This window comes from Peromyscus californicus, unplaced genomic scaffold (genome assembly GCF_007827085.1).
Source record: "Peromyscus californicus insignis strain IS unplaced genomic scaffold, ASM782708v3 Scaffold_7__1_contigs__length_154581171, whole genome shotgun sequence".
Taxonomy (NCBI): Eukaryota; Metazoa; Chordata; class Mammalia; order Rodentia; family Cricetidae; genus Peromyscus; species Peromyscus californicus.
The window spans coordinates 48,603,095-48,615,602 of record NW_026294595.1 but is presented as its reverse complement, the minus strand read 5'-3'; the positions used below and the strand labels follow the sequence as shown (position 1 = coordinate 48,615,602).

At 39.1% G+C, this 12,508-nt stretch overlaps 2 protein-coding genes across 2 annotated transcripts in view; one reads left to right on the top strand and one right to left on the bottom strand.

Annotated features, from left to right (window-relative positions):
* Positions 1-12,508, top strand: part of Slc25a12 (solute carrier family 25 member 12) — a 189,011-nt gene that overhangs the window by 28,189 nt on the left and 148,314 nt on the right. The window lies entirely within an intron of this gene.
* The window catches only part of Hat1 (histone acetyltransferase 1), a 55,945-nt gene that overhangs the window by 9,864 nt on the left and 33,573 nt on the right, over positions 1-12,508 (bottom strand). Inside the window, exons 5-8 of the mRNA XM_052726708.1 lie at positions 11,695-11,874; positions 11,313-11,434; positions 10,708-10,812; positions 10,299-10,405 (exon numbers count right to left, since the gene is read on the bottom strand). Of these exons, the coding sequence (XP_052582668.1) occupies positions 10,299-10,405; positions 10,708-10,812; positions 11,313-11,434; positions 11,695-11,874 (514 nt within the window). The remainder of the gene's footprint in view (positions 1-10,298; positions 10,406-10,707; positions 10,813-11,312; positions 11,435-11,694; positions 11,875-12,508) is intronic.

Below are 12,508 nucleotides of genomic sequence, written 5' to 3'. Positions count from 1 at the left end.
TATCCTCTGTCCTGAACACGTGTCCATGCTCACAAAGACAACCACAAATGATAAATAAAATTATGTGTATGAATGTTTGCCTCCATACATGTTTGTGTACCATGTGCATGTACCCAAAGAGGCCAGAAGAAGGCATGAGATCCCCTGGAACCAGAGTTGTGAGCCACCTTGTGGGTGCTGGGAATCGAACCTGGGTCCTTCAGAAGAGTAGTCAACGTTCTTGACTGCTGAGTCATCTCTCCAGCCCCTCATAAGATTTCCCCATGTCAATATTACTTCAAAGCTACACTAATTTATAGTATAGCACAAGCATAGGGACAGGTAGACATCCTGATAAAGTAGAGAATCCAAAGTAAACCAATATATTATGGTCATTTTCTGACAAAGTTACTAAGACAATTCAATACAGGAAGTCTTTTCATCAAATGGGGGTTGGAAAGTGGGTTCTCCACAAGCAAAGGAGTGAAGCTGGAGTCTCATTCCTCATACCAAATATCTACACGGAACAGGTTAAACTATAAAACTCTTGGAAGTGGGCAGTGGTGGCGTTCAGTTTAATCCCAGAATTCAGGAGGTAGAGACAGGCAGATTTCTTGAGTTCAGGGCCAGCCTGGTCTACAGAGCAAGTTCCAGGACAGCTAGGGCTACACAGCTTGGGGGGGGGGGGGGGGGGGGGGGGACCAAGACAGAAAAATAAAACTCTTAGAAACAAGCATGTGCATACACCTTCATGACTTTTGCTTAGGGAATGATTTCTTAAGACACAATAACAAAAGTGAAAATAAACAGGTAAGCTACATTTTAGCACAACTTAACACTTTGTGTTTCAAACAATATTATTAAGAAAACAGACAAGATCTTCAAAACATATAGGATAAGACCAAGTGTTCAGACTATCTAAATTTTTCACTATTAAGTAAAAGACAACAGGATACAAATAGTCATTTCTCAAGAGGATACATAAATGGACAATGAGCACACAAGGACACATCATTAGCAACAGAGGAATGCAAATCACAACAGTAAGATCCCATTTCTTCCACAAGGATGACCAGAATAAGACAATATCAAATCTGATGTACAGAAACTGAAACCCTCAGATACTACTGACGGTACATACTCTAAAACTCTGCAGTCACTCTGAAACACAATCCAGTGAGTCTCAGAGGTGTGACACAGTTACTGGGTTTTTTACAATTTCCATCCTTAGAGATGTAAAACGTAAGTCCATATAAAGACATGTACGCTTGCCAGGCATAGTGGCACACTATGTGGGGTCAGAGGCAAGTGGATCTCTGTGAGTTCAAAGTCAGCCTGGTTTACATTGTGAGTTCTAAGCCAGTCAGAACTACACAATGAGACTGTTTCAAATGACAACAAAAAAACTTGGGACTCAAATGTTCCTATTATTCCCATGAGCCAAACACTAGAAACAACCCAGTGCCCCCTCAATGAAAGAATAAAAAGTAAATGCTATCTGACTATCGCTTTAAAGCGGTAACTGAAATCCCATCAACTCACCAGTCTGATGACTAGAATGAAGAAACCATGGTGTTGCACTGTTGGAGGCCCTCGTACTCTTGTGGAGTTTTCTCTTTCCTCCGATGGCCTAGCACTTCTCCAGTCCCCTTCTGAGAACGTTATTTTCAGTACTGGCTCTGGAGATTATACTGACTTTGTAACTGCACCGTATTTCAGAGTAATGTGAACTCTGGAGTGAACTGTGACTTCTTTCTCTTCTCCTTTGTGCTATTACTGTCTTACCTTTGTAACTGTCCTGTTTTCTTTTCCCTTTTCGTGTTTGCTGTGCTTGTTGAGGCAGGGTCTCTACATTGCCCAAACTGTCCTCAAACTTAACAAGCCTTCTGCCTCAACCTCCTGAGTGCTGGGATCATAGACATGCATCACAGAGCCTGGTTAGTGCTCTCAATCTCTTCATATGAATCTGCAGTGCTATGTTCTTTTGGTCTAAAGAACTTCTCGAGTGTTTCTTATAAACCATGTCTGCTAGCAACAGACTTGGTCTTTATTTTGCTTTCCTTTTGAAGGCTAATTTTGCTGACTATAGAAATCTTACACAAGTGGTACTCACCCCATTTGTACATACTTCTGCTACTATAATTTTTAGATCAACTGTGAATGAAGTATGATGAGAGACCAGGAGCAGGCATGTTCTTGAACCCTAGAACTGGGAGCTAAGTAATCTCTTTATAAGCCCAATGCTTAAAGTTATGTAACAGTCACATAAAATGGACCACGATAGTCACCCAGCAAAAGAGAAATTCCAAATTCAATCATGGGCATCTATGTTACTTATTCATGATGGTGAAAGACAAAATGTTTTCCTGGTTAGATTGAGAGCAAGGCATAAGTACTATCTACCCCCATTTCTAGTCAGCCATTTTTTTTGTAACCACCCTCGCTGTTCTGGAACTTGATCTGTTGACTATGGGGGTCTTGAACTCAGAGATCCACCTGCCTCTGCCTCTGAGTCCTGGGATTAAAGGTGTGCGCCACTACCACCTGGCTCTAGTCAGCATTTTCTTGGAAGATTCTTAGCTACGTAGTAAGGCAAAGTAAGTAAATAAATAACACAACTATAGATAATTACTTTATATGTGGTTGACATAATCTTGTATATAAAAAATACTAATCCAAAACCATTACTACTACTGAGCTAGTTAAGTGCAGAAAGGATGCAGGCTATAGGACCAATGCACAGATCCAACTACAACCCTCCAGTAGCCCAACACTTGGGAGGTGGAGAAAGGATGATCATGAATTCAATGTCATCCCTGGCTACATCCCGAGTTTGGCCTGGATTATGTGAGAATTTGTCTCAAAAACAAATAACCTAATTATTATTTACATACACTAATCAACAAAAATGACACCAAAACAGTATCTTATTTACAATACACTAAAAAGAATAAACTATTTGTAATATATCTCACAAAAGCAGTACAAGACTACACACTGGGAACTACCACACTGTTGAGAAATACCTGGTGTGGAGGACTAATGACTGAACCCAGGGCTTTGTGAATGATACATGCTCTATTATTTATACTACACCCACAACTTGCACAAAAGAAATGTTGAAAATTCTAAATAAATGAAGACAGTTCATGTTAACAGTGGAAGACTCAATATTAATATGGCCACACTCTTCAAATTGATTACTCAATGCAAGCTTTATTAAAACTCAAGAACGTTTATTTATGTTTTCCAGAATTTGATCAACTGACTATGGCTTTTATGGATCCATACAGGACCACAGATAAAGAAAACAATTCCGAGAAAGAACAAAGTTGGAGGGCTTTTACTTCTTATTTCTAAGCTCAATGTAAAAGATGAAGGTGCTGTTGCCACTAGCACCCTACACCTCAAGGCAAACAAAGGGAGACCACAAAGGCGGGTAGTACAAAAGCTCCAAGAGACCAATGCACAACTCCAGGCTATAAACAGGCCATACAAGAGGAATACAGATGGTTGAACTTGGGCTGCAGGAGACCTGCCCCTCTCCAGAAGAACTCTAGCTCCAGACAAGAGTAAGAATATGGACAACTGCCAGCCAAAGCACAAAGGTGTGAAAGATTCAACACTGGTAACTACATGCCATAACCAGAAAAGCCACTCATCTGATCAGACAGGACAAAGGAACTCTTGACGTGGGCCCTGGGACCACTGCAGCACTCCTTCATGCTGGCAGGGAAGTCAGCTGGGGAAGGGAGAAGCTGGTGGGAGTGGGCAGAGAAGAAGTATGCAGATTATTTCACACATACAACAAAATTGAAGATTGGATTTTTGTTGCAGAATTACAAACTTTTGAGTTTATAATGATGCCTAGGTGAGGAGAAAAGTTTCTGTAAGGTATGCTGCACAGTCAAGTGACTGTGCTAGGGAAAAGCTCCCGCCTGTGTTGACTGGGTACTCAACTCAGACTCAGTCTTTCCATCTCTGCCCTCCTCATCCTATCCCTGCTAACCTGGCCATAGCCAGTGCTCATTTTTAACCCTACCCTGCAAAAACATCAATAAACTTGTTTATTCTGCAGCACCCAGGCGAAAAACATGTTCACAAATTCAACTTTATACTGTACAGAGTAAACTTTATATTATCATTAAAAAAAGATATAAAGCTATAACAATCTACTCTAATCAAGATGATATGGTACTAGCATTAGGACAGACACAGATCATTACAGTATTTAATAAGCTATCATACTTATGGTCAACCAATTTTCAGCAAAGGCACCACAGCAATTCAACAGGGAAAACTACTTCTCAACAAACAGTACTAAAACAACTAAATAACCACATGTAAAAAGATGAACTTAACTAGAGTGTGTAGCATACATCAGCCATCCCAGCACTTGGGAAGCAGAAGCAGGAGATATTTCAAGTTTGAGGCCATGTTGTACATGTCTAGACCAGCCAGGGCTTCACAGTGAGATTCTAATCTCAAAAAGAAAAGGTAAACAAAACAACAAAAAAAGACAAACATTTAACCTTTGCCTTCAGTTGGGAGAGTACTGTTATACTATACAAAAACATTAACCCCAAACATATCTAAGACTTCAGTGGAGACTAGGTATGGAGGAGACAAGAGACTTGAGAATCTTCACAGAGGCTGGCAATGTTCTAACACAGGACTATGGTGATGGCTGCAGACTTGCTAGCCATCTTTGAGCTGTACACTTTATACCTGTGAATTTATGGAAATTATATCTCAATAAAGTTGTTTTAATTAAAAACCATCTCAAATGTATTATTATGTGTGGAGAGGATTATGAACACAAGCCTAGTGCATTATACATCCTAGGCAGAAGCTTTATTATTGAGCTATAGCCCCAGTTCTTAGAACATTTTTTAAAAATTTCATATATATGGGTGTTTTATCTACATGTGTGTCTGTGCATGCTGCCATATGGGTGCTGGGAATTAAACCTGGGTCCTCTAGAAAAGCAGCCAGTGCTCTTAACCACTGAGTCATCTCTCAGGTTCTTCTGAAACATTTAAAAACAACAACAAAAAACAAAACTGGGTATGGTAATGAAAGCTTATAATCCCAGCACAAAAAGCAGAGGTGGGAAGATCCTAAGTTTGAGGCCTGCCTGGGCTATATGGTCAGTTCCAGGCCATCTAGGACAGAGGTAGATCCTGATTTAAAAAAATTAAGACATTCCACTAAACAAGTTTACCCAGTGTCAGTTTTCCCACTTCTGTCTAAACTAATTAAAACAACATCAAAATCTTAAACTGCATTCTGAATATTGTTTTAATTGAGAAAATAAGAAAACTCAACCTACATTTTTATCTAAAAATTTTGCACAAATAAAAAAATTATGCCAAAAATTTCCAATTAGTTTTAAACAACTACAAACTGATCATGTTTTATTTGCAGCTTAGTAACAGGGGTCAACCACCATTCAACCTTTAAGCTCTTTAATACAAGGATCAGCTTGAAAATGTTCCTAAAATGATGATATTCAATAATTTGTGATGTCCTTCCATCCCCTTGGTTTGAATTATACAAAGAAGCAATACAGTGGGCTGGAGATGTAACTCAATCAGTTGAGTGCTTTTCTATAATACACAAGGTCCTGGTTCAATCTCCAGCATGGTCTTACAAACCCAGCGTGGCAGTACATGCCTGTAATCCCACCACTTGGGAGGAGGAGGCAAGAGTATCAAGAATCCAAGGTTATCCTGGGCTACATTACAAGTTCAAGACCTTGTCTCAAAAACAGAGGTATGGGGCTTGGAGAATGTTTCGGTGAGAAAGAACTTGCTGCATGAAAATCTGAGTTCAGATCACATCACTCATTTAAAAACCCAGGTGTTGGGGTTGGGGATTTAGCTCAGTGGTAGAGCGCTTGCCTAAAGGCCCTGGGCTCAGTCCTCAGCTCCGGAAAAAAACAAAAACAAAAAACCAGGTGTTGGCCATATGCTCTGGTAACTCCAGTGCTTTGGAATGGAAAGTAAAGGCAGGAGCATCCCTGGGGCTTACTAACTGCCCTTTTAGCGTCAGAGGTTCAGTAAGAGACTGTCTCAAGGAAGCACAGTAGAGAACGATGAAACAAGACATTCACCATCCTCCTCTAGCCTCTGAATGCATATGCAAACACACATGCACCTAGCATACATACATGTGTATACACCATCCATACATAGACCAAAAGTAATATATTTGAAGATAAAATTCGCTTGAATATAAATCTATATTCAAGTGAAATATAGAGTCGAAAAACTAGGGTTTGTTCCACATTAAATACATCAGCTTGCTGGCAATGGTGGCGCACGCCTTTAATACCAGCATTTGGGAGGCAGAGACAGGTGGATCTCTATGAGTTCGAGGCCAGCCTGGTCTACAGAGCGAGTTCCAGGACAGGACAGCCAGGGCTGTTATACAGAGAAACTCTGTCTCGCAAAACCAAAAAAAAATCAGCTTGTAGCAGCATTAAGTGTTCTACCATGTTCAAAAGCCTCTCTGTATTAATATGGTATATTATTAAAAATATTTTAACGAAAATGAGATAACAAATCACCTAAGTATTTAAAAGTCCACATTAACCTTTAAAAAATTTGTATAACACATCTCAGAACAAGGGGCTTTAAAGGACAAATATATTATTTGTTAATGTACTATTGGTAGATTAAATGCACATATATATATATATATACACACACACACACACTCCAGCCAGAATCAATTTCTACTGTCCAATGAAACAAATTATTGATTCTACTTATATTCTGAGAAGTATTCAAATGTTATCCATCTAGAAACTGACAGCCTCAAAATGAAGACAGTGTATATAATAAGAACTGTCTGCCAATAAAACTGAAGCTAAAAAAAATAAAGTGGATAGAAACTGCATCCCAAACATGTATCCACTGAGAATAGAACCTAAGCTACCAATGATTAAATATTAATTATAATTATTTCTGCCAATATATCAAGGAAGAAAAGGCCACCTCAATACTAACAGCCTGGATTTCAAAGGAAGACCCCAAAGCCCACAAGAGTCATTAAGTTAAAAACATAAAATAATGGAGAGATAGACAACTAAATGACTAGGGTACAAAATTTGGTAAGTTTTTTTTTTTTAATGCTTTTTAAGGACTCAGTATGAAAGCTAAGAGAAATATATTGAGAGCAGCTAGCCAAGCATTTTTAGCATTTTGTAATGCCAAGAAACGTGAATGCTGAAAATAAAGGTCGATACTTAGTTGTCAAATTCAGACGTCCTTTTAGCATGTTTAGCCTTTCTCTTTAAAGACTTCAGTTTCTAATGAATCATAGCAACGAATAAAGGGTACTATTATTAATGACTCTTCACTGAGATTTAAGAAAGAAAATTCTTTATCTGCTAATTGGTGCTAAGTATCAAGGACTTCATTGGCTAGAATAGACAGAAAAAAGTAGTTAAGAGGCTTCAGAGAAACAAGCCCCGCTGGCACATTACCCACTAGAGTAGACAAAGACTACTAATGTGAACTCCAGATTAAGATCCCCAGAAACGTCCCCTCACGTAGCACCAAGGCTAAGCTGTCAGGGAACAGAAGCTGGTAACTCTGGCTCAGCTCTAAGCAATGACAGAGCTGGCTGTACTGTTTGGATAATATTACAGGTCACGAAAAGTAGTTAAGGTATCTGTCCATTTATAACTTCTGATATAAAGTAAGCTGATTAATTACTTCCTTATCACTGAAGTTTCAACTCCTTTTACCAGCAGTGAGTCAGAAGGAAAGATAACTCAATTTTAAAATGCTGAGCTGGGTTATAGCTCAGTGGTAGAATGTTTCCTAGCATGCACAAGGCCCTGGGTTTGATTCTTACCACAGCAGAAACAAAACAAAAAACCCCATCATGCTTTCCCTCTAGTTTATCAGTTTAAACCATTTAAAGAATACCCTGAATTAATTAATTTTCACATAAAGCAGAATTCCCTAGACCACAGTTAGGGGGAAAGGCAAGTATTTGTTAACAAGACAGTTCACTATTCTGGCAGCTCCATATTTCCTTCTTGAGCAAGTGAAATCAACATACTATATGAAAAAAAAAATCTGCCCATTAGTTCATTTTATAACTTTTCAGTTTCATAGTCAACAATTTTTTGTTGTTGTTTCTTTAAACAATTTGAAAAAATTTTGAAAAATAATTTTAAAATTAGCATTTTAGTGCATGTTAAAAGATAAATTTTAGAAACAAACTTAAGTATCTAAGCCAGTTGTGATGGTATAGGTCTTTACTTAGCGGCTGAGGCTGAGGTAGGTGGTTCTCGAGCTCAAGGCTTGCCTAGTTTACATGATGGAGGCCAATCTGGGTAACATAGCAATTAGTTCTAATAATCCAAAATATATATTCTTACTTATTTACTTATTTTGAGGCATTGAGGATCAAATCCTCCAGAACTCATGCTCCTGAGTGAGCATTTTACCATTGAGTTCTACTACATCCCAGTTTCATGTTCAAGCCTTTATAAAATAAACATTAGTATCTAACTTGGATGTGACTGTCTTGTATAGGGTTGAGCAACTCTAACTGAAATGGGTGGGACCAAAAGTGTTTCAGATTTTTTTTTTTTTTTTTTTTTGGTTTTTCGAGACAGGGTTTCTCTGTGTAGCTTTGCGCCTTTCCTGGGACTCACTTGGTAGCCCAGGCTGGCCTCGAACTCACAGAGATCCGCCTGGCTCTGCCTCCCGAGTGCTGGGATTAAAGGCGTGCGCCACCACCGCCCGGCCTCAGATTTTTTTTTTTAAGGTTTATTTATTATGTACACAGTGTCCTGTCTACACGACAGAAGAGGGCACCAGATCTCATTACAGATGGTTGTGAGCCACCCTGTGGTTGCGGGGAACTGAACTCAGGACCTCTGGAAGAGCAGCCGGTGCTCTTAACCTCTGAGCCATCTCTCCAGTCCATGTTTCAGATTTTTGAGGATTTTCTGTTGTTGTTTTGGAGTATTTTTATAGTTTACCAGTTGGAATCCTTAATTTGCAAATTCTAAAACATTTTAGAAATTTGAAATTTTGAGTATCATGTTGGCACTCAAAAAAAATCTTAAATTTTGAAATTAAAAACAAAAGGCTTGGTGAGGCGGGGCTAAAGAAATGGCTCAGTGGCTAAGGGACCTTGCTGCTCTTCCAAACAATCTGAGTTCAGTCCCATCACCCTTGCCAAGTGGCTCACAGCTACCTCTAACTCCAGCTCCAGGGCATCCAATGCCCGTTTCTGGCCACACACACTAAAATAGTCCTGAATTTTGGACTTCAGATTTTCAGATTGAGAGTGCTCAACCCTATACACTCGCTACACATGAAGGAAACAAAAATGACTCCCAGGTTTTTTTAAAATTTTTGTTTTATTTTAAAACAGTCTCGGGGGCTGGAGAGATGGCGCAGAGGTTAAGAACATTGGCTGTTCTTCCAGAGGTCCTGAGTTCAATTCCCAGCAACCACATGGTGGCTCACAACCATCTATAATGCACCCTCTTCTGGTGCACAGGCATATATGCAGGCAGAACACTGTATATATAATAAATAAATCTTAAAAAAAAAAAAAAAAAAAAAAAAAAAAAGACAGCGTCTCCCTGTGTAGTCCAGGTTGACCTCAAACTCTCAATCCTCCTGCCGTAGCCCCTGAGTGCTGGGACTATAGGTCTCTGTGTCACAACACCTGGCAGTGACTTTCAGGTTAACCAGCAACTTTACGGACAACAAACCTGAACATTACTCAGGATAAGAAAATGACATCTGTTGGGCAGTGGTGGCACACACCTTTGATCCCAGCAATCAGGTGGCAGAGGGAGGCAGACAGAGCTCTGTGAGTTCGAGGCCAGCCTGGTCTACATACAGAGTGAGTTCCAGGACTCCACAGTGAACCCTGTCTCGGAAAAACAACAACAACCCCCCCCCCCCCCAAAAAAAAACAAGGTGTCTTCTATTAAGGAACTACTACTCCCCACCACACTATGGTTTAAAATTAATGCACAGGTATCTCCTAAATGATGGAAATGTTTGCCAAATAAGCTGAACAAATAAGTTATAGCACACTTGCAATGCACTTATGTCTGACCAGAATTTCCCCAAATAATATATATTCAGTTCATTATTTGTAATTTGTTCACTTCAGTTAGGGATGCAGTCCAATTTCCATAAAAGCTTATGATCTAAAATGTAACCTAAAGCAGTCTCCCCTAAAGACCCCAAGGGAATGCTAACATTAAGACAGAAATAAAATTACGAAGATGTTTGAGAAAGGCTCTTTTAGTAACATAAAATCTTACATACCTGTGATATCAAGAACTGAAGGAGATGCAATGTAGTATCTATGAACTGTTTCAAGAAGCTGAGCACCATGGCCCTGACCTTGAAATGGAGTCAGTATCAGCATCTGACTATAGAAAAGAAATTATTCTAAATTAAAACATCACATCATGGCCAGTTAAAAAATCAAATTATATTATGAATGTTGATGCTTTATAAAAATCAAACTTCAAGAAACCGAAAAATTACCAACATACTCAAAATTGGTTTACTCTGCCAGACAGTTTCAAAGAAAACAATAAAATAAATCAGTACATAGCCAATGAATGGTGAATTTTTTTTAAAACAAATCAACACTACTATAACAAGTATTGGAAACTTCAGCAGTTCCTTCTGAAATAAAAGACAAGGCACGTGTTATACTGCCAATTACCTTACACGTGGCCGGGTTTTGTCTGGGTACACATAGTAATTATAGACTGTCATGTAGCCTACGGTCGCAAAGAGCGTAGCTCCATCCTTATTATACTTCTCAAATCTGCAGATAAAACAGAAAGCCAAGCAGGTCAATTACAGTCGCGCTCCCATGCAGTGTCCATTTTCTTTTCCATTCTCCGACTGAATTTTCAGTGTCAGCAAGCTACTCTGTGAGGGCCCAATGGGTACACCTGCTATGTTCTGAATGTACAATTCCCTTAATTGGTGTGCAGCAACTTGGATAAATCAGGCCTCTTTCCATCACTTCAGTGCACTTGCCTATTATAAAGATGAATAGGTGGCAAGTAAAAGAAAACACAGGCAAAGCTCATTTTACTGTTTAAGCCTACATTCAGGGCCCTAACAGACAACAGCATTTAATTCACTTCTATTCTCAAGTCCCCCAAAGCATAATGAAGGCAAACTCAAGCCTAATAAACAATGGTTTTTCTTTCCTGGGAAAAATATCATTATACTGTCCCCAATAATTGGGCTGCCACAATTAAAATGCTGGCTTTGTGGAGGTAATAAGGTCCACTGTTGCTTTAGAACTGTACTTACACTAGAAAGTAGTGCCATCTTTCATCATCCACGTCAATAAAGCTAGCAGTTTCAATAAACCACATCAAAAAGGTCTGAAGCCTTTCATGATATTCTCGAAAGCCTCTACATGTCATGTCAGCCTAGGGAAAAAGCCAGAAAAAGTCAGGTGAAACTCATCACTGAGGTAAGTCAAAGTCTGCAGAGCACAAAACTATCCTGTGGGAAACATTTACAAGTCTCAGATTAAATATGTATACAAACATACAGTCAAAACAGAGCTGGTTTTAGTGCCAATAAAAATCAGGGTTTTTGGTGGTTTTTTTTTTTTCCCCCTGATGCTAGAATTACTGAATGTACAATCCCATATAGGTTCCAGGCAAAGGGAAATACTTCTTTTTACCTTGTAGATCTGAAAAGTAAAGTTTTCTCCTCCTGTTGGACAAGTAACTGAGTATGTATGGAGTAGGGTTCCAAATGGCTTGAAATCAGCTTCCTTTTCCAGCAAAGAAAGAAAATCATTTGTGTTTGTGCAAAACCCAGGTGGGATGATTTGTCTGATTTTCCCTTCAACATCATCTGCCTGAGGAACAGAGGACAAAGAACAAAGTAACAAATTTAGGTTTTAGCTGAAAATGTTTTATTTCTTTAAATTGGACAAAACTGGTTTAGGTGTAGTGATTAATCCCAGCACTCAAGAAGCAGAGGCAGGTGGATCTCTGTGAGTTTGAGACCAGCCTGGTCTACATAACAAGTTCTAGACCAGTCAGGGAGAGACCCCAAGTTTCAAAACAAAACAAAACAAAAAATTTTTAAGTTACTTATTTTTATTTTATATGCATTAGTGTTTTGTCAGCATATGTGTCTGTGTGAAGGTGTCGAAACTCCTGGAGCTGGAGTTACAGACTGGTAAACTGCCATGTGGATGCTGGGAAAAGGAAGGTCCTCTGGAAGAACAGCCAGTGCTCTTAACTACTGAGCCATCTCTCCAGCCCCCAAACAAAAAATTTTAATGGACAAGTTTTAATGGACAAAACTATCACAAAACTTCACAATTAACTAAAGAAGTAAACAACGCAGTGAAACGAAAAAGGGTAAGTTTTATCTAAATAAACCACTCTCACCCAAGTTAGAGATGCGCATTAACATAAAAACAAATTAGAGGCAGGTAGCCTAATATCAGGTGCAAGAGTAATGGGAGTGCTAGCATCATCAGA